Below are 27,027 nucleotides of genomic sequence, written 5' to 3' on the forward strand. Positions count from 1 at the left end.
GAAAGCAGGTCAGTGCCCTGGGTTTACAAATGCTATAGTTTCCTGTCGGCAGTTTCAACTGATTATTATTCCAATTACTCTTAGTAATGATATGTCTCACTTTCATTTATTATTTTTAACTTTTGAAAATTTTAAAAGTAGTTACTCGACTGTTCCATTTCCCCGCTGAAAGCTGTTATGCAGTCATTCTGGAGCATATGCTTTTGTTTTCATTTGCATTTTGACCACAGATTTTGCAATCCTATCTGAAGTACTTGTTAGAACATAAACAGACTACAGTTACGTGCTTGTGCCACTAGGTGGTGCAAACATATATTAGTCAATTGCAGATAATAGGGTTCATCTGCAGATCAGAATTAATTCATTACCACAAAGGGGATATAGACACTAGAAGATGGGGAGTCGGGGAGAGAGGAAGAGGGGGCGCACTCTCGGAAGAGACAGACTTTGTTGCTAACTGAAGAGTGCCGAAGCGAAACCATAAAAGTGAGAAACCTCAAAGATGTGGCAGAGGGAAAGCCTTGGGGAGGAAGGAACTGCTTACTTTCCATAATGATGAATTCTTACTTAACAGGGCCATTGCAGAGGGAATAACAGAATAGTTCAGTCATATGAACTAGAAGACATCAAAACGTCCTCCCAGGCTTTTGTTCTGGCCACTGGAGGCCCAGAGATTAAATGGCGTAGCCCTGTCATCAAGTAAGGACCTGACACAATAGACAGACACAGGAAAAGACAATTAAGACAGCAGGAGACAAGACATCCGTTTTACCAGGTGCACTGGGAGAACAAAGCAGAAAGCACTTGTTCTGCCAAAGAAAGGAGAGCCGGGCTTAAGCCTGGGCCTTGGTGGACAGAGACGTCATGGGGGACTTGAGAAGTGCTAACAGCACTGGCGGAGAGAGCAGCATGAACACAGGTGTGGAGGGTTGAAGGCTGCTGAGTTCACCAAGCTCAGCAAGTGCTTACTGGGTGCTCCCCCCGCCCCACAGTGTGGAGTGAGGTCACTAAGATGGATAGTACTTCTGAGCCTCTATGCTGTTTCTCATCTACTGAGGAAGATTCACACAGGCACGGAAAGTCCCAATGTGACAGGACAGCTTAAAATGTAGCTCTTTTGAATTTTGTCTGTGTCCTTGGGCCCCAGTGATCTGGAGCCCAGGGATTCTGTGAGTCTTCTACACCAGAATAGGGAGTCCACAAGTACAGCACCTGGCTGCATTTGACTTTAAGCCTCTCTCGTGCTTTTTAAAGTTCTGAAGTTTGTAGCCAGAAACAGTCAGTTATACAAAACCACACGTGGGAGCCAGGACACATACCCAGGTGCGTCTGACTCTTGCCAGGCTTTTCTTCTTATTCTTCTCCACTGGATCTCAAACACAGAGTCACCATTTAGCAACGGTTCCTAAGAAAGAACGAAAACTTTTTGGACAAATGCCTGCGCCCCCACCCCCGCCCCCACCCCCGTTCCACAAATTGTGGCCATGGTGGAAATAAGCTTACAGAAGAAGAGGGGCTACTAGATGCTTCTTTCCTGCACGAGCAGAGTGCCAGGCCGCTCAGGTTGGCTTGGGCAAAGGCAGTGTGAGCCAGTCTTCCCTCTGCTGGCTTCCACATCCAGGGAAGGAGACCATCTGGCTACAGCATTCTCCCTCGCTGGCATGTGCGGGTCTGTATTTCATTTCAGTGTGAGAGCTCATGCTCGCTCCGTAGATCACTGACATCTTGGAGTTGCATTGTTTGCTTGAAGTCAACTGGAATGAGTTATGAGCTGGCAGGAAAACAGGGATGTGTTACTGAGAAGGCTTCAAGAAGGGATACAGGCATGCCTGTAGATCCATGACGCGTTAGAATCACCCAGTAGAGACCTCTTCAAGAGATTTGTGTTATAGCACATCAAAGTTGAATGGCCAAGACAACTTTGAGGACAAGGAAACTTGAGAACAGATCCCCATCTGGGGAAAAAAAAAGACAGGAATTAAGAACATTTAGCCTGGAGACACAGACACTGCTGTTACCATGGGTGAGGCAACAGGAACTAGTGATGCTACCCTTAGCGTGCTTCACTCTGTTCAAAGGATAGCTGAATGAACAATAACTAGGGAGTTCCTGTCACGGAACGAGATAGAACAGAGATAGCTCATACATCTGGAGGTGGGAAAGGGACACTGAAGAGGGAAGTGTGCCAGTGACAGATCAAACACAATGACTTCTGAGTTCCATGTATCAATGATGTTATGCAAATGGGAGAGACACTCTATGTGACCAAAGGTCAGATGTCCTTTAATAACAAGTTCCCCCACCAATACTAAATAGATAACCTTACTGGTAACATATTATAAGTTATGACTGCCATAATTTAGACTCTAGAGGCAGGATGGGAACTGGCATGGACCTGCCAGTTCGTGAAGGGTTAGTGTTGAGCAGATGGTTTCCCCTCTTTGAATGTAATCATACTCTGGGCAGGACTCACCTGGTAGGCTCACCATGAGTCCGAAATGCTGTATCAATGTTCCTAGCACATGCTGTGCCTAACCTTTAGTCTACACTGGTCAGAAGAACATAGTGGACTTAACTTCTGCTTAAGCTGAGCTTCGGGAAGTTGTTCTTGGGAAGTGATAAGCTAAAGAGGGTGGGCTGCATCAGACAAGGTGTCACTGGGGGAAATACCTGTGATGAGAAGCACCAGCAACATGAAGCCTAAAACCAAGGTTTTCAGAACAAAGTTTGTGTGACCCTTTACAGGAGATGCAGTTCTCTTCAGTATTTCTCTTAGAAAAGAGAAAGAGATGAACAGGAAGACTGAGGCTTATGGAATCCTGATTTCAGTCTTCAGGGAAAGCTGTTTACTGAGGTCCCAATGTGAGCTTTCTCAATCCATTTCTCTCCTCTCATGGCATCCAGCTCAACACAGTTTCCTGGGGCTTAGGGAGCTGTACCAAATGACAGGCGTTCTGAGGTGCTGATCATCTCAGGCACCGTACGCACAGCCTGTTGCCTCCAAAGACAATGATCATCATTCATATATCTAGTGTGCTCAACAACAGATTTCCGATTGGCTGTACACAAAGAGATGAGGATTGCACTGGAGAAGGAATGCTCAGATCATCAGCAACTGATATCGTCGGGGTGTTGTGAATGTTCTTAAGAATTGAACCAGCATAAGTAACTCGATTGGAAAAAAAGTTACTGTGAGCCAAGATACCCAAAGCAAAGCAGGGTGCCAGTGCATCGGTTGACCAGCTGATGCAAATGCTTCAAGCAAAGAGAATATAAGAGTCCAGGGTCCAAAGAAATGTGCCTGGATGGGGCCTTGGAATGGGGCTTCTTTTCCTGTGTTGACAGGTAAACCACATTCTCCCCATGCCTTTTTGTTCATGACTACAGCATAGACTGATTTAGACGTCTTCTAAGAGCCTCTCAGAAAGGCTATCCAATCTGCCTCATCTGTGTGGTGGAAGAGCCCTCAGCACAACCATCTTCTGGAAAATGTACGGGGCTCTATGTATCTAGAAATAATTTTCATTTTTCCTTTGCCCTACTAGACAGACCATATATATAATTTTTCATATAACATCTCAATGTTATCCCATCCTTTGTATCCTCCCATTCCTCCCTCCCTCCTGCTTTCCCCTACTCCCTTCCCCTATGACTGTGACTGAGGGGGACCTACCCCCCCCGTATATGCTCATACGGTATCAAGTCTCTTCTTGATAGCCTGCTATCCTTCCTCTAAGTGCCACCAGGTCTCCCCATCCAGGGAACGTGGTCAAATATGGGGCACCAAAGTTCCTGTGAAAGTCAGTCCCCACTCTCCACTCAACTGTGGAGAATGCCCTATCCATTGGCTAGTTCTGAGTAGGGGTTTGAAGTTTACCGCACGTATTGTCCTTGGCTGGTGCCATAGTTTGATCAGGACCCCTGGGCCCAGATCTGCCCATCATAATGTTCTTTTTGTAGGTTTCTAGGATGCTCTGGATCTTTCTATTTCCCCATTCTCCCATGCTTCTCTCACCTAGAGTCCCAACAAAATGTCCTCCCCTCTGTCCCACTTTCCTGGTAAGTGAAGACTTTAATGAGACATGCCCCTTGAGCTAATGTCTAGATATAAGTGAGTATATACCATTTGACTCTTTCTGCTTCTGGGTTAACTCACTCATTATGATCATTTCTTGTCCCATCCATTTGTCCACAAATTTCAGGGATTCCTTGTGTTTAATAGCTGAGTAGTATTCCATAGTGTAAATGTACCACAGTTTCTTTATTCATTCTTCTACTGAGGGACACTTAGGCTGTCTCCATGGTCTGGATATTATGAATAAGGCCACTACAAACATGGTTGAGCATGTGTCCTTCTTGTGTGCTGGAGCATCTTCTGGGTATATTCCAAGGAGTGGAATAGCTGAGTCTTGAGAAAGCCTTATACCCAGTTTTCTGAGATAGCGCCAGATAGATGTCCAAAGTGGCTGTACTAGTTTGCATTCCTACCAGCAATGAAGGAGTGTTCATCTTTCTCCACATCCTTGCCAGCATGTGGTGTCACTTAAATTTTTGATCTTAGCCTTTCTGATGCATGTAAGATGGAATCTCAGTGTTGTTTTGATTTGCATTTCCCTGATAATGAAGGAGGTTGAACATTTCCTTAAGTGTTTCTCAGCCATTTGATATTCCTCTGTTGAGAATTCTGTTTAATTCCGAGCCCCATTTCTCAATTGGGTTATTTGGTTTGGTGGTGTTTAATTTCTTGAGTTCTTTATATATTTTGGATATTAGACCTTTCTCAGATGTAGGGTTACTGAAGATCTTTCCCAGTCTGTAGGCTGTCACTTTGTTCTGTTGACAGTGTTTCTGGCTTTACAGAAGCTTCTCAGCCTCATGAGGTCCCATTTCTTAATTGTTGACCTCAAGGCCTGGGGCCTAGGCTGTTGGTATTCTGTTCAGGAAGTTGTCTCCTGTGCCAATGTGTTCCAGGCTCTTCCTCCACTTTTTCTTCTAACCAATTTAGTGTCTCTGGTTTTATGTTGAGGTCTTTGATACACATGGACTTGAGTTTTGTGCATGGTGACAAATATGGCTCTAATTGCATTTTTTTATACGTAGACAACTGATTAGACCAAAACCATTTGTTGAAGATTCTATCCTTTTCCCATTGAATAGATTTGGCTTCTTTGTCAAAAATCAAGTGACCATATGTGTGTGGATTCATCTCCGGGTCTTTGATGGGATTCTATTGATCAGCCAGCCTATTGCTGTGCTAGTACCATGCTGTTTTAATTACTATTGCTTTATAGTACAGCTTGAGATCAGGTATGAAGATTCCTGAGTTTTTTGTTTTTCCATATGAAGTTGAGAATTGAACTTTCAATGTCTTTTTTTAAATGTGTAGGTATTTTAATAGGGGTTGCATTGAATCTGTAGATTGCTTTTGGTAAGATGGCCATTTTTACCATGTTAATTCTCCTGATCCACGAACAAGGGAGATCATTCCATCTTTTCATGTCATCTTCAATCTCTTTATTCAGAGTTTTGAAATTTTTTTCAAACAAGTCCTTCACTTGTTTGGTTAGAGTAACTCCTAGATATTTTATATTGCTTGTGGGTAATGTGAAGGATGTAGTTTTCCTAATTTCTTCTTCTGCATGATTGTCATTTGTATATAGGAAGGATACTGACTTTTTTGAGTTAATTTTGTATCCAGCCAATTTGCTGAAGGTGTTTATCAGCTGTACTACTTCTCTGGTGGAATTTTGGGGGTCACTTATGTACACTATCATATCATGTGCAAATAGGGATAATTTGACTTTCTCCTTTCCCATTTCGATACCCTTGATCTCCTTTTGTTGTCTTATTGCTCTGGCTAGAACTTCAAGTACTATATTGAAGAGATATGGAGAAAGTGGACAGCCTTGTCTGGTCCCTGATTTTAGAGGAATTTCCTTGAGTATCGCTCCACTTAACTTGATGTTTGCTATTGGCTTTCTGTATATAGCCTTTATTATGTTGAGATATGTGCCTTTTATCCCTGGTCTCTCCAAAACTTTAAATATGAATGGGTGTTGGATTTTATCAAATGCTTTCTCTGCATCTAAGGAGATGATCATGTGGTTTTTTACTTTCAGTTTGTTTATATGGTGGATTACATTGATGGATGTCTGTATATTAAACCATCCCTGCATGCCTGGAATGAAGCCTACCTGGTCATAGTGAATGATATCTTTGATGTGTTCTTGTATTCATTTTGCGAGTATTTTATTGAGTATTTTTGCATCAATGTTCATAAGAGAAATTGGTCTGAAATTCTCTTTCTTTGTTGCGTCTTTGTGAAGTTTTGTGGGGTAGATTCACCCATTTTCTCACGACTTCCCTAGGCTGGAAGCTCTGATGCTTCACTGGTCTGGATGGCAGGAGGCCAATCTTGTGTTTGAGTCTCTCACCGCCAGTGACCCCCAGCTCCCCTGTACTGTGTGTTCCAGAATCATCTTGGGTATCAGGATGTGCACTGAGTCAGGCCAAAGTGTCCATAGCCTTCTGGGTCCCCTTGTGGTACCAGAGCTCTCCGGGGACTGATGCTGGTTGGGTGGAGGGGGTCTGCTGGCCACTACTCCTTATCTCCGTAAGATTTCCTTAGTCCTAGAGCTTTGATGTTCCACTGGTCTGAGGCTCCCAGCAGCATTTTGGGACCCAGACTTCTCGCAGAGTCCGGGTTAGTGTCATGGGGCCCAAACTGCACACACACTGAATCCAGTTAGCATCTATGGACCCAACCTGAGCGTTGAGACCAGTTTGCGTCTCTGGACCCAAATAGGTCTAAGGACCCAAATCATGCACCAAGCTCAGGTAGAGTCTCAGGAGCAGAACCACACACCAAGTCCAGTTTGGGTCTCTGGGCTCAAATCAGCACCTATCTCAATCAGGGTCCCAGGGCCCAAAACCCACACTGAGTTGAGCTAGAGACTCTGGGCCCAAAACGTCTGCTGAGTTCAGCTAGGGTCTCAGGGCCTGAACTGAACACCAAGCTCAGCTAGAGTCTCAGGGGCTGAACCATGTACTGAGTCCAGTTTAGGTCTCAGGGTCCGAACCACGGGCCGAGTTGAGCTTGAGTTATGGGGCCCAAACCTTGCACTGAGTCCCCCCTTCCACTGCAATTCCCACTGGTCACTACACCAATTGCCTCTGCTGGAGGGTTCCTAGCTGCCAACCTCAGCTGCCGCTAGGTCCAAGAGCATCTACGCTCCTCTCATCTTCAGGAGTATGCAGGTTCTCTGTATTTTGTTCCTTTTGAATTGTGGAGTACTCCCACTGTAGTGGGGGTGGGGAGCTTGGTGCTCCTGGTTAAGAATTCTGTGCAATTCCCTGAATCATTTACTGGAGCTTCTAAACATGGTCTACACTGCTTGCTGCCATCTTGGAGTCGCCTCACTAGACAGACTTTTGCCTGTAGCATGAATCACCACCCTCACCATTCTGTTTTCTTTTGCAGCAACAGCGGCAGCTTGACCTCCTGACGATTACCAGCCCCGGTGAGTAGGTGCTGAGCACCATTCTGCTTGGATGCTTACCAGAGTCTTACCTCTCCAAATGTGAGCCTCCTCTGACTCTCTGAAGGAAAACACTTAATTCTTGCAGGTTAACGACCTTTCTCCTCCCCTCTGTGCCTCAGCTTTGTTGCCTCCTGTCTACTACAAGTGATAGGGATGCCCCTCTGGGTGACAGCTACATTGCCTGCATGGTGATGTTCTCCCCCAAATCACTCACTGGACTCACATAGTAAGAAATTGTTCTGGTTCCCCTGGAAATAAGTTTTAAAATTGCAGGGAATGGAGCAACTTCCCGCAAGGTGCTGTAAAACGAAGCAAGGATGGCTCATGAGCAAGGGCCGTTCCGTGAGGTGATGGGATTTGGTCACTGGTTGGCCGAGTGTCAAGGTGGCTTTTGTTTTTCTCCATTAAGGGAGAGTCAAGCCTCAAAACAAAACAAACAAAAACAAAAAATGAAAAAGCCTGTGACCATGGGCTAGGTCTTTTCTTTCCCTGAGGTTTGACCTCTAGCCCAGTGAAGAGGGTGTACAGTTTAGTGACATAAGAGAGCTATTCTACTTTGGTTTGGAAAAATCAAGGCTAAACTGAGCTAGAGAAACAATTTTGTCTTTGCTATTCCAAGAGATTCCGTGGACATTTGTGAGTGGCTGTGGTAGTTCATCTTCACCAATGGGTGACAAATTAAAATATTTTAAAAAGCCCCAGTGGCCAGCTCCTGTGCCAAACATTAGCATTTTAGTTGCTGAACTATGAAGGAAGGGGCTCCTAAGGACAGAGCTAGTACGGCAGAGTGCTCATATGAAAATGGTGCTCCAGGAATCACTCTCAATAAATGGAGAGACATTCAATATCATAGTACCCATATGGACAAACTATGTTGGCCCTGCCTTCTTCCCTCAGGCTGGTTATGCTTGGGTCCAGTTAGCAAAAAGTGCAAGGCTAGGTACCTCCTCATATATGTATAGGACAGTGCGAACAAATGTAAAGTGCATTTACCCACATCGGGTGACGTATTTCCATGTGATACAGCACTTTGAACCTGATGTATCGGAAGAATGAATGTATAATTGTTATTTTTGAGACTTGGTCTCATGTAGTCCAGACTGACCTTGAATTCTCTGTGTTGTTGAGGGTGACCTTGAATTCTTGATCTCATGATTCTACCTCCCAAATGCTGGACCAGTGTGTGCATCATGCCTAGCTGGAAACTGTTTAATATATCCAATAAAATAAGCTACATTACATACGTATATGATTAACATTTCTAGAAATGCCATAACTTGGGCCAATAGAATTCTCCTCATCAAGGTAGGGCTCAGGAATTGCCTTTGTCCCATCCTATTTAGTGACATTCCTAATGTAAGAGTGTTTTTCTTAAGTATGATGCACTACTCAGATTGAATATCTCCACATCCCATCCCATGTGGTCACATCCTGGTGTGATGCATATATATATGGGTTCTAGATCTGTCTTCAGTTGTTTTAGAAGGAGATTTTTAGGCTAGTAAACTGCCCTTCTTTTGTGCTAGCTTTGACTGCTCTTAATTGCTACTACACGGATTTAAACAGAGTACTTGTGCATTCCAATACACTCCTTTTAGACAGCTGTGGGATTGCAAGTGTCTCCGCACTGCCAGAGTTTGAGTGGTTTATAATTATCCCTCCTCCTAGATGAAAACAGAATATCTTCTAGGTCAGTACTTCCCAAAAGATCTGTGTGGCACACTGGTATGCTGAAGTGGGCTCTGCTTCTAAGCGGTTGTGAGATACTGATCCGTGAACCTCTCAGGGGCATGGGGAGAGCAGTAGCAGCCAGATCCCCAGGGCGTATCCTGGATTCCAGAGGGCCAGACAGGTATTGCTCATGTGTTCTCTATCATGAAAAGGTTGGTAAGCACCATTTGATCATAGATCCATGTCAAAAGTACTTAAGGTATCTGTTTCTGCCTATCAAACTCACTCCGATTTCCTACATCACCAGAAGCTTCAGCCACTAGCTTTGGGTTCACTGCCTCTCTGGGGCGGCCCATGGCCATGGATTTATCTGCACTCATCATCAAAACATCCAAAGCACAGATCAGCAGTCTGGTGTGCTGCCATTCTGCGCAGACTAGAAGCCTTCTGAAATACAGACTTGGAATTTGTAAACTTTAACAATCTGCATAGTATTTTTTTTTTCAAAATTGTATTTCTGTGTTGCCAACCACAGAGGAAGAGGTTACAGGTAGTACAGAGGACTCTAGATAAGCAGAGGTCAAACGTTAGGGGAGGAAGGCTCCCCTTGATAAGAACCGGGAAAGGGAGGGAAAGGGGATAAAAGGGGAGATGGGATAGGGAGGGGATGAGGGAGGGGGTGGGATCAGGGGGTGATAAGGGAGGGGGATTCAATCAGGATATAAAGAAATCAAACTGCAGAACAAGCAGGTAACTAATATTGCTAATCCCACTACATGGGAATAGCTCTGAGACTGGCTGAAATACAAAGGTTTATGCACAGGCAAGACTTCACGTCGGTCACAGATTCTCTGTGATATTTCTCAATATCTATGAATTGAAAATATGTTGTTGTGTTACCAATTCCTGTAAATCTGATATTGGAAAAAAAGCCATATCCTATGACCATTCCCACACCCATTATCATATTGTACAGACTTGTTTATGCTGATACATATGGTTCTGGGACATTCACGTTACACGCTCTATAGTAGTCCACATATGATAGCCCTGTAACCTCTCCATTTCATTGATAATAATTTAGGTTATTTCTAGTGTTTTCTAATCACAAAGAATGTTACTAAAGGCAGTTGTGCCCCTCTCCTTCTATATAAATATGAGATTTTCTCTAAAGTATATAACTCAGTAGAGGAATTACTAATCATATGCATCAAACTTTCTATAAAGTGTACAACTGTTCTCTAGTTCAGGAAATCTCCTATTCTAATAACAGAATATAAGAGTTTCCCTTTCTCCAACTCCTCAACACTCAGATCTGTCAGACACAAATTTTGCCAATCAGCATAGTGAGCATTATATGGTGCGCCAATGTGCTTATTATATATGTCCCTGGGTGCTGGTAGGGTTGATTATCTTCTGTCTGCTCATTGCTGCTTTGACTTCCTCTATGATTTGACTTGTCTTATCCTTTATGTATAGACTACGGGGTTATCTCTGTCTTACTGATTCATAATTCATTATTCTGAATATATTGCTTATATTCACTGAAAACATCTCAGAATGAGTCTTGTACTTTTTTATTGCCGTTGTTGTCTATGATATGTTTTTATATGTTGGTTTTTTAATCAATTAATTTATTTATTCACTTTACATCCTGATCATAGTGTTTTCCCTTCTCTCCTCCCTGTCTCACCCTCCCTCCCTTTTCTCCCATCCTCCTTCCCATATTCCTCAGAAAAGGGGATTCCCCCAGCCCTTACCTCAGTCACATCAGGACTGAGAGCTTCCTTTTCCCCTGTGCTCTAGTGAGGCAGCAGAGAGCAGAAAGTGGGCAAGAGAGCCCATTGCAAGGACAGCCCCCCTGCCCCACTTCCTTTATTGACCCACATGAAGCCTGAGTTGTCAATCTGCTCCATGGGTGTAGGGGGCATAGGTCCAGTCTATGCGTGGCCCTTGGTTGTTGCTTCAGTCTCTGCAAGCCCATCCAGGCCTTGGTTAGTTGGCTCGGTTAGTCTTCTTGTGGAACACGTGGCACCTCCAGGTCCTTCTATTCTTCCTCCTACTTTTCCAGAAGACTCCCTACACTGTGCCCAATATTTGGCATGAGTATCAGCATTGGTTTTGAACTGCTACTGAGTGGAGCCTCTCAGAGGACAGTTTTGCTAGGCTTCTGTCTGTGAGCATAGCAGAATACCACTAACAGTGTCAGGATTTGTCTCTCTCCCATGTGTGAGTCTCAGGGAAATGCAAATCAACATGACTGAGCTTCCATCTCACATTAATAAGAATGGCTATGATCAAGAACTCAAGAGACAGCACGTGCTGGTGAGGATGTGGAGAAAGGGGAACACTATTCCATTGCTGATAGGAGAACAAACTTTGGAACCACTTTGGAAAGCACTTTGTGCTTTCTCAGAAAATTGAGACTAGCTCTACCTCAAGACCCAGCTATACCCCTGCTGCACATATACTCAAAAGATGTTCCACCATACAAGAAGGACATTTTCTCAACTGTGTTCATAGCAGCTTTATTCATAATAGCCAGAATCTGTAGAAGGTTTTTGTAAGTTTAATGTTAAGTTTATCAATCTCTTGCTTTAAGAGCTATTTTGTAATATAAATCCTTTCCAACATGACTATACATCTATATATGATTTACAGATGTAAGCCAAGCATTTCGAGGCTGGATTAGGAGGATTGCCTCACATTCAAAGCCAGTCTGAGATACAGAATGAGACCATCTCCAAAAACAAACTTGTAACAACGACATCTGCATAGATGCATAGCCTTTAATCAGAGCACTTAGAAGGCACAGACAGTTGAATCACTGTGAGTTTGAGGCTAGCTCTAGGCCAATCAGGCCTACATAGGGATACCCTGTCTCAAACAAACAAGGGAGAGAGAGAGAGAGAGAGAGAGACAGAGAGAGAGAGAGAGAGAGACAGAGAGAGAGAGACAGAGAGAGAGAGAGACAGAGAGAGAGAGAGAGAGAATATACCTGTAATGTTGGATAATTTCTTGTGTTTACCTAAGCCTTTACTTTGTCTCATCAATGACTAATCTTTGTATGCAATATCAGCTAGGAATTTAATTATTTTTAAATTTACATATGATTAATTCATTGTCTCAGAGCCAAATGACAACCAGCACATCCTATCCCCATCTTGTGGCAATTATATTTCCATTACACTAGTTTTCCTATGTGCAGAATCTGTTTCTGAGCTTTGGTCTGTATGTCTAACTGTTCACCAACTCTCCAATGTTTTATGTAAATAAATTCCAATTTTAATATTGTCTTCATAGTTTATTTGAAGACATCCTTCCCCTTTTCCTTTTTATCCTTACCTTTTGAAGGTTGTAATTGTAGATTTTAAATTATACTTCTTAAACAAAATCTAATCAGTTCTAATAATTTGTATTGTGACAACTTAATTTAATTCATTGGTGAACCAATGAGACATTTCATCTGGTAAAGGCACTTGCAACATAACTCTGACAACTTGAGTTTAATCCCCAAAATCCATGTGTCCTGTCTAGATTTTTTATGTCAATTTGATACAAGTTAGAGTCATCTGAGAAGTGGGAACCTCGACTGAGAAAATGCCTCTATCCTAGAAGACTGGCATGTCAGCAAACCTGTAGAGCATTTTCTTAGTTAGTGATAATTGTGGGAGGGTGCATTGCATGTTGGTCCTGGGTATTATAAAAAAGTAGATTGAGCAAGCCATGAGTGAGCAAGCCAATAGGCCAAACTCCTCCATAACCTCTGCATCAGCTCATGCCTCTCAGATTTCTGCCTACCTTGAGTTCTTGCCTTGGTTTCCCTCAATGCATTCCAATTCAGGATATTTAAGCCAAATAACCCACTTCCTCACTAAGTTGCTTTTGGTCATGGTGTCTCATCACAGCAACAATATCCCTAACTAATACACTATGTAAAGGCAGAAGGAGAGAACCCATACCACAGAGCTGTCCTTGAACCTCCACACATGCACTGTGACATATATGCATTATCACATTAATGATAAGCTTAGAAGTAGTATATATTTATGTATAATAATTCAAATATAATGTATTTCTTCTTCTATACTTTTTTGACCTGCCCTTTTTATTTTTTATTTTTTAATCTTACTAAGTTGTGAACCCAGAGGCTACACTATTGCTAAGCATGTAGCTGCCATCAAAGTTATATCCCTGACCCCTTTTTTCTCATTTTACTTTTTATTTTAAGGCAGGGTCTCACCAAGTTGTCCAGGCTAGCCTTGAACTCATTCTGTGGCCTTGGCAAACCTTGAATTTTTAATCTTAAGCCTCGACCTCCTGAGAAGCTTCTCCACCTTTTTCTTTTTACTTTGTCTTAGAGGTTGAAATGTTACCTGCTCTTTCCATCTCCTGTGCAGATCTGGCTGCTATAGATTTCCTCTCTGGACTTAGCCAATCACCCTGTGGTTATATACTGTACCTTTTCTTACAAACTTCAGTCCTCCAGAATTCCTTTCATCCTCAACCAGACAAGTGTCTTCCTACCATCTATTACACAAGGCCCTGTCGCTGCCTCCTCAATTTTGTTTAGTCTTTTAACTTTTAACCTTTCATAAAAAGAGAGAAAATGTGCTGTTGGTGTTAGCGACTGGCTTTTCCACAGGGCTGATGAATGTCTGTGTTCTCTTTTCTGTTGCGCTGCATCCCGCACTGTGCGGCTGCACGGAAGCACAGCTGTAATCGCTGTTCTAATGAGAGTCCTGGATAACCCTATTGATCAGTGCTATCCTTATTTTGGCTTCTCCCTAGAGTGGAAACTTGTCCAGATACGAGTTCTAATTTGAGGAGTTTCCCTGGCACTTTGAAGATTTTATTCTTTGTCTTCTTAGGTTAAGGATGCTGATGAGATGTCTGTTGTTATACAATTTAAGGAACCTATTTTTCTTGGGTAGGTTTCAAGATTCATTTCTAATCTTAATGGCTTAACTTTCTTTATCCTTGTGTCTGGGACTGAGCTTATTTTTATTTTATCCTGTAATTGCCCACCTAAAACTCTGTCCTCCTTTAGCTTTGGGAAATTACTAGCAAATCATACCTTCTAATACTGCCCCTCCTCCACCACCCCTCTGATTCTCTGCTTTGAAAATTCCTATGAAACAAACGTTGGCCCCCACCAAGTGCCTTTCATTGTTCTTAGCTGTGGTCCATTGATTAGGAAATGTCCCCCCCCCCCCGCCCCGGGCTTTGGCACCTGAATAATTGGTCTGAAGTTGATGGCACTGTTTGGGAGGCTTAGGAGGTGAGACCTTGCTGGAGGAAGGCTTTTGGGGGCAGGCTTTGAGGATTCAAAGCCTTCTTGTGCTTGCAGCCTGCTCTCTGTTCTCCAAGCCTGTGGTTGAGAATGTAAGCCACTTGTAGCTATGTCTCCCACCGTTTAATTTCTATTTATCCCTCTGGAACCATGAACTAAAATAAATTCCTCCTTCTATTAGTTGCTCTTGGTCATGGTGTTTTCTCACAGCAACAGAAAAGTAAGAGTGATATTAATCCACCTTTCAGTAATGCCTTCATTAATTTCATCATTTTCCTCCATCATTGAGTGTCTTACAGGCAAATTTAATATATAAAGCCATTTTGGGCCATCTCTAGTCTAGGTTTTAACTCTATCTTTATATATTTTAATAAACTATACATTTTTCATTTTCAATGTTTCAAACTTTGTTCATATCCACCTGTTCTTGTTTTATTTCTGCCTATTCTGTTCCATAATTTCTAGGCTATTTTAATGCCTTCATTAGTTTCTTCCAGAACATCTTCAACATGCTTATGTTAAAATCTTTGTTCTGTAAAATCACTTTCATCTGGAGGGAATTCAAATTCTAATTGTTGATTTTGATTAGCAATTTTTTAAGTTTTTGATTTTTTCATGTATTTTGAAATTTTAATTTGAAGGATCACTTGAGAAAGGAAGTTTTGTAGTTTTCTCTTACCCCAACCCGAAAACTCCCTCTGTGCTCACATCCCTCTCTGTGGTGTTTTCTGCACTTTTCTCTCCCACGGTTTCAGAGTAGGACCCAGGGAATACAGCAGAACCAACAGCAAAACGTTGGTGTGCGTCTAGTTCCAGAATCGATATCCTTCACCTTCCCAGGCCTGAGATGCACAGGTGCCCTCTCTGGAGAGTTCTACAGCAGTCTTCTTTACTTGCCTCTTCCCATCCCTCCTCCAAAAAGAAGCTTCTCTGATCTCTATCTGCTACAGTCCACACCATCTCCCTCATCCCACAGGAAGCAGCCTAACCTTCTTCCCTTGTTTCTGAATCTAGATGAGCAAGCCAGTAACCCCAGAACTACTCGCCTTGCTGCACCTCTGTTCACCTCAGCATTGTAGGGATTTGTCTCTCACTGAGGTAGAACTGTCCATGACTGCTTCTTCATATGTTATCATGTATATCCAGAATCCAATATAATTAAAAACAAAGGAATTTATTGAAGCATGGACTCAGTTTGTCATTTGACTCAGGAGCCCAGCTGTAATTTCTTTCTTACTTCTTAGAAAGTTCATTGTTCATAGCCTCCTCTGTGGAAGGATAAGGAAGTACTGTTTTGCTAACAAGCCCTTTATGAGGGGCTGGAGAGATGGCCACAATAAAAAAAAATTAGGGGGCTGGAGAGTTGGCTCATCAGTGGTTAAGTGCACTGGCTGCTCTTCCAGAGAGCCCGGGCTCAATCCCTAGAACCTGCATGGCACCTCACAATGCTCTGTAATTCTTATTTCAGGGGATCTGACACCCCCACACAGACATACGCAGTCAAAATATCAATGTACATAAAATAAAAATACATTATTTATGGGCTGGAGAGATGGCTCAGAGGTTAAGATCACTGGCTGTTCTTCCAAAGGACCTGAGTTCAATTCCTATCAATCACATGGTGGCTCACAACCATCTATAATGAGATCTGGTGCCCTTTTCTGGCATACATGCAGGAAGGACACTGTTTACATAATAAATAAATCTTTTAAAAACCTTTATGAGATATCAATAACATTTTTGTATGTAAACACATAAATATAAAGGGGATTTTTAAATGAATTAGGGTATACTATATAAACCCTCTTTATTTGAGTGAAATGACAATCTTATAATGTTATGAAATATTTTCTGAGAATGTCACAATGCTGAAAGTCATACTGTAAAATTTTAATACTCTCTTGCCTATTAATAATTAAATTACTTAATTGTGTATGGTACCCAGGTGAATCTATCTATCTATCTATCTATCTATCTACCTATGGAATACTAGAAATTTCATCTGAAGCCTCAAGTGTGTTTGTATGCACTCTATCACAGGCCTGCAGCCCAAGGTCTTTTTCATGTTTTATTTTGTATTTTGACCCATGATCTTACTAAGTGACTCAGGCTTATTAAAGCTCAGACTATGATCCAGGCACCTTTGAATTTACAATCCTCCTGTCTCAACCTCGAGAGCAACTAGTCTAATCATGTCCTGCCTGAAAGATTATTGTGTCCCTCTCTGGTTATTTTTGTTTTGTTTTGAAAATTTTTAGAATGAGAATTGTTGAGGAAAAAGTTTGGCATCAAGCAGGCTGTCACAGAGGGACTAGTTCTTATCCTGGTGGAGAACACCACAAGTCAGTGTGGAAAACAGCATCAGAAAGCTCCTTTTGAAAGACAAATAGTAGGTGTATAATTTCTTTAACATCTCCAGTCTATGGAGATGGCATTTACCAGTGGTCGGAGGAAGCCCTTGGGGTAGATTTTCAGCTCTTAGCAATTGGAAGCTATTCAACTCATGCAGAAGTAGTAGGTACTAATGGTATATGTGGGATTTCAAGGTGGCTCTCTGAGCACTTGCCTCACTGGCCACCAGGCTGAGGGAAAGGGAGAGATGCTGAGCTGTGTATCTGCCCTCATCAATTCTCAGAAGTAGCCACTTCTGTCCGAATGTCTGTAATCAAAGCAAGTCGCCTGGAAGTTCCTAAACTCAATAGATATATAATCTCCCCCACAGGGCAAGGCATATCAATGAGGACAGCTAGAGTATTTGGACATAACTAATATACTTTGTCGCACTTCACTAAAGATTTTAATATTTCCAAAATCACATTAAAACTGCTGGCCATATGTTGGGCATGGTGGTGCACACCTTTAATCCCAGCACTTGGGAGGCAAAGGCAGGCAGATCATTGTGAGTTTGAGGCCAGCCTGGTCTACAGTGCGAGTCTAGGACAGCCAGGGCTACACAGGGAAACACTGCCTCAAAAAACAAAACAAAACTAACAAACTAACAAAAAGATTTTAAAAACCAAAAAAACTGTTGGCCATAGCTTTTTAAAGAGAAACTATTGAGATATAAGTCATATGTCATAAATTTCACCCTTTTCGGTGATACTGTATGCTCATAGACATGCACGCATCCATCACCATCTCCTTCTAGATTATCATTAAAAAAGCACATATCAAACTCATGGTCCCTTCCTGTTTCTTCTTTACTGTGTTCTTTAACAGCCAATAGTGTACTTACTGTCTCTAGAACTTGTCTATTCTGCATACTTAAAAAAAATGGTATTATGCCATATATGGTTTTGTGACTGTTTTTGTTTGTTTGTTTGTTTGTTTGTTAAAGTTATCTGGTGTAACTTTTCAAGTTTCACTCATTGTATTGTGTATCAGAACTCTATTGCTTTTCGTTGCTGCATAATGTTTCATTGTAAGTTTAGCCACAGTTTATCCATTCATTGTTGGTGGGAATGCTGAGTTGTTTCCATTTGGGGCTGTTTTAAATACTGTTCTACATGCATTTGTGTCACGGTTTTATGTGCACTTAGGTTTTCAGTTCTTTTGAGCATGGTCCTATGAATGGAATCACTGCTCATATATTAAACTCTAGAATAAACATTTTGAGAAACTGACAAAAACAGTTTTAAAATTTTGGTATATCATTTTACATTCCCAGCTCTAGCATAGGACAGTCCCAATTTTCTACACCCTTTCCACCACTTGCCATGTGTCTTTTTTATTAGCATCAGACTGTTGAGTATAAAATAATATTTCATGGTTTAAATATGTGCTTTCCTTGGTGTCCAATAACGCTGACTATATTTTCATGAGTTTATAAACCATCTGTATAGCTTATTTGGAGAAATATTTGTGCTATTAGTTCTTCCCATTTTGATTTGGATTATATTTCCTACTTTATTACTGAGTTGTTGGATTTTAGTGTATTTCTACTACATGTGTGGATTATGGGTGCGACTTTATCAGATTTGTGATTTGCAGGTTTTTAAAAATATTCTGTGGGTTGATAGAGTTTTGTTTGTTTGTATTTATTTTCTCAATAATGTTCTTTAACATATTTTTCTTTGTTTTAATGACTTACCACTTATCATATGTGTGTGTGTGTGTGTGTTTGAATGTTTGGCATATATGTGTGTGTGTGTGTTTGTGTGTGTGTGTGTGTGTGTGTGTGTGTGTGTGTGTGTGTGTGTTTGAATGTTTGGCGTGTGTTTGAATGTTTGGCGTGTGTGTGTGTGTGTGTGTGTGTGTGTGTGTGTGTGTATGTATTCATTCCTGAGTGTATGTGCATGTGTGTATGCATGTGCACAGGAGGCCAGAAGTCTGTGCTAGGTTTCTTACTTGATCTCTCTATACCTTAGTATCTGAAACAGTATCTTACTGAGCTTACAGCTCATTGATTGGCCAGGATGGACAGCCAGCAAATAAGCTCCAGAAATCTACCAGTTACCCTTCCTGTCCTCCACTTTCCAGAGCACTGGCAACTCAGGCAAACACCATGCTGGCTCTGAGTGGGTGCTGGGGTCCAAATTCATGTCCTCATACTTACATGGCAGGCAGTAACTTACTGAACCGATTCCCCAGCCCCTGTCTTCCTTTTATTGCTTGTAGTTTTGTGTCATATCTAAGAGAGCGCTGATTAACACAAAATCACAAGGATATACTCTTACATTTTTTTCTAAGGGTTTTTTATATATTTAGCTATTATGTTTAGGTATCTGACCCATTTTGAGTTACTGTTTTGATAAGATCTGTATAAAGGAGGAGTCCATATTCACGTTTCTGCATGTAGGCATCTGGTTTCCTCAGCACCATTTGTTGAAGGTTATTTCTCTGTTGGATTTTCTTGTAACTCTTGTCAAATGTCATCAAAAGCGCTTTTGATGACATCCACTAAAAAGATAGCATTTAGCAACTGTCTGCTCAGAGACAAAGCCATATTAGGCCCTTCACGGATATTTGTACACAGCTTTCCCTGATACCTATAAGGCAGGTAGTATCTTTCATGTTTTGCAGGTAAGCAAACAAAGCTGTTAGTAGATAGATAAATTGTCCAGATGAACACAGGAAGTCAGGATTCAATCCAGAGCTATCTGATGCTAAATCCTTTCCTGCTGTTAGATACAATTGTAACTTCAGGATGCAATTAAACCTTATTCTTCTTTCTCAGATAGGAGGCCAACATACCCATTTTACTACAGACAAGGAAAGTCTATCCTGTCAGGGACATCAGAGTCATAGGGGGTTCTTCACTAGCTAGGCTTCGTCCCAGGGAGACATTTGATTTCCTATGTATCATAGAAATATCCAGAAGGAAAATGTCTACAAAGCTCTTTTTTTCTTCTCCTAAGTGTGTTCAAATAAGATGTGTTAAATACCGATGGGCTGAACTTGGTAGGCGATCACATGACAACTTGGGGGCTTGTCTCCAACTCAAGTCCCCCACATGCAAACTCAAGTCTTCTGAAGTAAACGAAATGTGAAACTTCTAGCTGCTCTCACCATGGAGCCAGTTGCTGAGCCACAGACCAATGAAGCTGAGCAGACAGAATGGTGGAACACAGAGATGTCTTTTAAAAAATGCATCCACATCATTAAAAACGGCTTCAAGAACATCTTTAGAAAAGAAAAATAAATTGCTCCTAATCCACAGCCCTAGCACAATACAAGGCCTAATTCCATTTCTACATTTTCTTTTTTCAGTTCTTGTCTCTGTGCAGAAACATATTTACATAATTGCAATCACAGTAAGTTTTCATATACATCTTTTTTCACTTAGCATTATTTTTCATAAACAATCTTCATGTTGCTATGTATTTTACATACTTACCATCTTTTTATAACCATTTTCTCTGTTTAAAAAAATGTACATGTCTCTGGTACAAATTCTGAGAAACACAGAACTGCTACAAAGAGGGAAATATCAGCTATATCCCTGAGGAAACAACTATTAAATATTTTAATGTATTTACTTCATATCTTTTTTTCTGTGAATATGTAACTTTATTTTACATAGATGAAACTATATAGAATATATAATTATATTTGGACTTTTTACTTAATATAACAACAGAAATACTTTCCTATGCCAGTATTGTTGGATTTTTAACTTCATTCTAGTTCCTCAATCATATGAATAATTTCTCAACCTCTGTATGTATCTGTCTATATTTAGACTATGGACCTAACATAGATTACTAGGGATGGAATTACTAGATCTGTGAACATTTACAAGCCTTTCAAAGTTTTTAAAGGTGTACTACTTCCATCTTTATATGTATTTGTCAAACAAATACATGATATTTTCCTGCATTGTATTACTTACTGGCATTTTATTCTTACAATTCTATCATAATAGGGACTCCTGAGGCCCTGTTCTCTGAAGATTGATAGGCAGATAATGATTGGTAGGAGATGGAGAGATATTTTCTTCAGTGGTATAGCCACTGCTAAGCTGCCCAGGCCCCTGTATATAACACTTTTTCACCCATTAGCACATAAACCACTCTTAAATAAAATGGGTTGGTCACCAAAACAAACAAACAAACAAACAATATGTAAAAGTAGAAAGGGAACTAGTTGGTTAGAGGAAATGATCGGAGAGAGTAGAGGCAGATAAGAGATGACAATAAGGGGTGAATATGACCAAAGTACATTGCATACATGTGTGGATATGTCATAATGAAACCAGTTATTATGTATAATTAATATAATCTATTAAAAGTAGTCTTTTTATGCAAATTACCTTAGAAATGGAAGTACTGGGTCTGAAATGTTAATGTTTAAAGAATTTTTGAAGTTTATTACCAACTTATTCTCTAAAAAGGTTGCAACAATTTATACTTCCATCTCTATCCACTAGCCTCCACCTCTTATGTCAATGAGAAAAAACATCAGCCTTAAGTATTGCTCAGACTATTAAGTTCCAGAAACAGCTGGCTGTGGAGGAGCATTCCTGCAATTCTACTTGGGAGGTAGAAGCAGGAGAACCTGGAGTTCAATGCCGTCCTTGGTTACAGAGTAAGTGTTCTGGCTAGTGTTTATGTCAACTTGACACAAGTTGAGGTCATCTGAGAAGGAATCTTAACCAAGAAGATTCCTCAATAAAACTGGCCTGTACGCAAGTCATCAGGTCATCTTCTTTATTTGTCATCAATGTGGAAAGGCCCAGATCACTTTACATTCTGCCACCCCTGGGCTGTGGTCCTGAGTGCTATAAGAAAGCAAGCTGAGTAAGCCATGGGGAGCAAGCCAGTAAGCAGAATCTCTCCATGGCCTTTGCATCAGCTCCTGCCTCCTGCCTCCTGCTCTGACTTGAGTTTCTGGCCAGACTTCCTTTGGTGGATGAAGTACGATAAAAAAAAAAAAAACAACCTATTTCCTCCCCACGCTACTTTTGATCATGAGTTTATCGCATCAATAAAAACCCAAAATAAGTGAGTTTGCGGCCAATTTGAGTTATATAAGACCTTATATAACTTTTAAAATTAATGTAATAACAAACTTCAGGATATGAGAAATAAAAAAATGCTGGGAGGAGCATATCATGTTTGTTCTTTGAATCCATAGAGGACAAACTGAATAGTACATGTGTAGATATTTATTTGAAGAAATCAATATTGTCTGGCAGATCCCAGGACACAACTAAAAGGGTTGAAAATAAATGCTCAGGCATCACATTTTCAAATATTCGCACTTGATAGACTAAGCTATAGGAAGGATGTAATATGAAGATTATCATCAGAGGATTGGGACAGATGCTGGGACTTGCTACTGGGACTCCAGGTGAGAGTGGTGTGGGAGAATGGGGAAATGAAAGGACCCAGGGGGTCCTGGAACCCTACAAGAAGACCATCAAGGCTGACAGATCTGGCCCAGAAGAGCCTGCACAAACTGCTGTATCAACCTAGGACAATGCATGCAATAAACACAGACTTCCCCTATTCAGATGTAGCCAATGGACAGCTCATTCTCCACAGTTGTGTGGAGAGTGGGGACTGAGTCTGACATGAACTTTGGTGCCCCCTATTTGACCACTTCTCCTTAGTGGGGAGGCCTGGTGACACTCAGAGGAGGGGGAAGCAGGCTACCAAGATGAGACCTGATAGGCTGTGATCATTTGGTTGGGGAGGAGGTCTCCTTCTGGCACAGGTCTGGGAGAGGGGTATAGGGTAAAAGAGGGAGGGAGGGAGGGGGAATGGGAAAATATGAGTGAGGGGATAACAATGGGGATGTAATTTAAATAGTAAAATTTAATAAATAATTTTTTAAAGTTAAACTACCATCAAAATAAGGAAGAGAGGTGCAAAGTCTCTGACCATATAGGAAGACTAGCCATTAGACTGAATACCAGCCCTAGGTCTAGAGAAACTAGAATTCAAAGCCCAAAAGCTAAAATTAAGGCACAGAAACTACGTAAGTAAGATTCTTCAATTCCTATCTAAATTAGCTTTAGCAAAAATAGACAATTCATTGGTTCATGTAAATGAATCATCCAGAAATAAAGCTGACATTTTATGCATCTTGATATAAGGCTTAACGGGCAGGGTCTTGTTTTCTTTCTTCTCCTAACTCAATGTGCTTAATGTTGAATCCATTCCCAGGCCTCATGTGGTCACACAGTGACTGTAGCAGTCGCAAACTATATCGTCCCAAACTCTAGTTCAATAAGGAAAAGCAAGAAAATAGTTCTCAGAAGTTTCAGCAGAATATACATGGCTTCTTATTTTGCAATGGAGTAACTATGAATTCATTTTAAAATATTTACATCTCTTTTGCTAATTGAAAGTTGGATGGTAAACACTACTCCTGAAAATGAGTGGTACGTTGAGGCCTGGCATTGGTTGGAAACAGCTGAAGATCACAAGACATCATACAGTGACTATCTGTGTGGCCACGCTAAGCCCATACAGCAGATTTGAATGTCTGAGAACAGAGCATGTATGGATTTGTCCTACTATACTCTTCATTCTATTTGCCTTCTGTCGTTGTGATGAAACATCCTAATAAAAAGTAACTGGGTATTCTTTCTTTGAGTGCCACCAGGCCTCCCCCCCCCATATAATGGGGGAGGAGGTCCCCCTCAGTCATAGACCTAGGGGAGGGGAGTAGGGTGAAAGTGGGAGGGAGGGAGGAATAGGAGGATTCAAGTGATGGGATAACAATTGAGTTGTAATCTGAATAAATTAATAAAATTAAAATAAAAAAATAAAAATAAATAAATAAATAAATAACCTAGGAATCCTAAAGATTGGTGGTTTCCAAAATGTTCTTTCTCATAAGCAGGCTCCCAAGATGAAACTTGATAACCTATGACCATATAGTGGGGGAGGAGGTCCCTCTCGGTCTTAGACCTAGGGGATACAAGTGATGGGATAACAATTGAGTTGTAATCTGAATAAATTAATAAAATTTAAAAAAAGAAAAAAAGTAACTGGGGAGGAAACGGTTTAATTGGCTTACACTTGAAGGACACATCCATCATGAAGGAAGTCAGGACAGGAACTCAAAGCAAGAGTCTTGGAGGAATTCTGCTTGCTGCCTCAGGCTGGCTCACTATCTGGCTTACCCTCTCATAGGCTCATGCTTAACTAAATTCTTTTCTTTTAATTTTTTTTATTTTTAATTGTTCACTTTCCACCTCAATTGTATTCCCCTCCCATATCTCTTCGTGGTCCCATTCTTCCTCCCTCCCTCCCTATCTAAGAAAGAGATCCCTCCTCCCCTATCATCTGACCTCAGCCTATCAAGGTTCATGGACTGCCTGTAGCCTCTTCCTCTGTAACCTGGCAAGGCCACCTGCCATGGGGAAGTGATCAACCTGTGGGAACCAGAGTCCATGACAGAAGTAGTCCCTACTCCCCAAATTATAGGACCCACAAGGAGACTGTGGTGCCTATCTACTACATCTGAGCTGAGGGTTTAGGTCCTCACCATGTATGGTCCTTGGTTGGTGCATCAGTCTCTATAGCAGCCCCTCCTCTGCCCAGATTTGTTGCCTCCACTGGTCTTCTTGTAGAGCTCCTGATCCGTCCATGTCCTGCGATCCCCCAACTCTCCCTTAAGACTCCCTGAACTACACCCAAAAGTATGGCTGTGAGTCTCAGCATCTGCTTGGATCCCCTGCTGGGTGGAGTCTTTCAGAGGACCTTTATGATAGGCTCCCATCCTGTTCCCTCTCTTCAACTGCTTTCCGGGTCTATTCTATTTGCCCTTCTGAATAAAAATTAAACATTCTCCCTAGGGACCTCCTTGTTACTTAGTTTCTTTAGGTCTGTGTTTTGTAGAGTGGTTATCCTGTATTACGTAACTAATATCCACTTATAAGTGAGTATATATACCATGCCTGTCTCTCTGGGTCTGGATTGCCTCACTCAGGATCATCGTTTCTAGTTCCATGCATTTGTGTGCAAATTTCATGATTTCCTTGTTTTTAATAGCTGAGTAGTATTCCATTTTGTAAATGTACCATGGCTTCTTTATCCATTCTTTAGTTGAGGGACATCTAGGTTGCTTCCAGATTCTAGCTATTACAAATAAGTCTGCTATGAACATAGTGGAGCAAGTGTCCTTGTTGTATGGTGAAGCATCTTTTGGGTATATGTCCAGCAGTGGTATAACTAGGTCTTGAGGTAGAGCTATTACCAATTTTCTGAGAAAGGGTCAGACTGATTTTCAAAGTGGTTGTACAAGTTTGTACTCCCACCAGAAATGAAGGAGTATTCCCCTTTCTCCACATTTTTGCCAGCATGTTGTGTCACTTGGGCTTTTGATCTTAGCCATTCTCATAAGTATAAGATGGAAGTATTTTATTGAGTATTTTTGCATCAATATTCTTAAGAGAAATTAGTCTGAAATTCTCTTTCTTTGTTGCGTCTTTGTGTGGTTTAGGTATCCAGGTGACTATGACATCATAAAATGAGCTTAGTAATGTTCCTTCTGTTTCTGTTTTGTGTAATAATTTGAGGAGAATTGGTATTAGATCTTCTTTGAAGATCTGGTAAAATTCTGCACTGAATCCATCCATCCCTGTGCTTTTTTGGGGGGAGGAGGAGGCGGGTTGGACAATTTTTGATGGCTTCTTTTTCTTAGGAGACAGGACTGTTTAATTTGTTTACTTGGCCTTGATTCAATTTTGGTATCTAGAAAATTGTCCATTTCATTTAGATTTTCAAATTTTGTGGCATATAGACTTTTGAAGTAATACCTAATGATTCTTTGGAGTTCCTCGGTGTCTGTTATTATGTTCCCCTTTTCATTTCTTATTTTGTTGATTTGAGTACTCTCCCTCTGCCTTTTAGTTAGTTTGACTAAGGGTTTGTCTATCTTGTTAATTTTCTCAAAGAACCAGCTCTTGGTTCTGTTGACTCTTTGAATTGTTCTCTTTGTTTCTAATTTATTGATTTTAGCCCAGAGTTTGATGATTTCCAGCCATCTACTCCTCTTGGGTGTGTCTGATCATTTTTGTTCTAGTAAAAAGCTCCAAAATTCTCAACCATCTTCCAAGAAAATAGTCCAAAGTCATAAAACTCTTCATGGTAAGATCTAGCACAGCAACAGCCCACTATTGTGATGCAAACTTCTGTTCTAGTTTATTTTCTGTTGCTGTAATAAACTCAAACTCTCTGATGAAAAGAAACCTGCAGGGGGAAGGATGAAATTATTCTTCCATGTCACAATCCATTATAGTAGGAAGGCAAAGCAGGAACCATGGAGGAACACTGCTTACTAGCTACTCTGCCTCACTCACTCATAGGTTTATTCTTAACTTTTCTCACACCTCCAAGAAAGTTCCCTTTAATCTCAAGATATAGTGGGAAGGTACGGTTATTTAGGTTGACAAAATTTTAAAAGAAAAAGTTCGGTTATTTCTTTTAAAGTAGTTATATTTGGGATGGAGACATGTGCTGGTTAAGAGTTCTTACTGCTTTTTCAGAAAGGCAAGGTTTAATTCTCAACACCCACATGACAGTTACAAACATCTGAATTCCATTCCCAGGGTATCTGACACCCTCTTCTGATCTCCAACATCAGAAACATGTGATAAGCAGACACACATGCAAGCAAAACATCTATAAAAGGCCATATTGGTGTTCCATTGTTCATCATTCTCTACTAACGTAGGCTTAAAATTATAAGAGCCTTTGCATTGGTCATAAAAGCAAGAATGGTGTTTGTTTAGTGACCTAAAAAATAAAATTCTCTCATATAGGAAGAGAAGTTTGTTGCTTACTGTCTGGTTTCCATTTCATACTGTAGCCCTTTCTGTGCTTGATAATTATTGTGGAGCGATGTTGAGTGAGGCAAGGTATGATCCATGTACAGGGACATGAAATGCCTGGAGGCTAAGGAACTAGTGGCATATCATGGATAGTATTCTAAATCCTCCATGGTCTAGTCTAAAATATCATCAAATAATTTTATAAGGACAGGATAGAGCAATGCTCCAATTTGCTCTTGGCAAAAATATTGATCTGCCATCACCATTGCTCACTCATTACCATTGGTGAAAGAAAA

The 27,027-nt window shown here is 41.0% G+C and overlaps 1 protein-coding gene across 5 annotated transcripts in view; it reads left to right on the top strand.

Moving 5' to 3' along the window:
- Window positions 1-27,027, top strand: part of LOC311600411 (BEN domain-containing protein 5) — a 1,156,253-nt gene that overhangs the window by 836,731 nt on the left and 292,495 nt on the right. For all 5 annotated transcript variants that reach the window (XM_084787055.1, XM_084787054.1, XM_084787050.1 and 2 more), the window contains exon 6: window positions 7,481-7,520. In XM_084787055.1, coding sequence (XP_084643181.1) covers window positions 7,481-7,520 — 40 coding nt within the window. The remainder of the gene's footprint in view (window positions 1-7,480; window positions 7,521-27,027) is intronic.

This window comes from Acomys minous, assembly GCF_964271855.1.
Source record: "Acomys minous genome assembly, chromosome: 6".
Classification (NCBI taxonomy): domain Eukaryota; kingdom Metazoa; phylum Chordata; class Mammalia; order Rodentia; family Muridae; genus Acomys; species Acomys minous.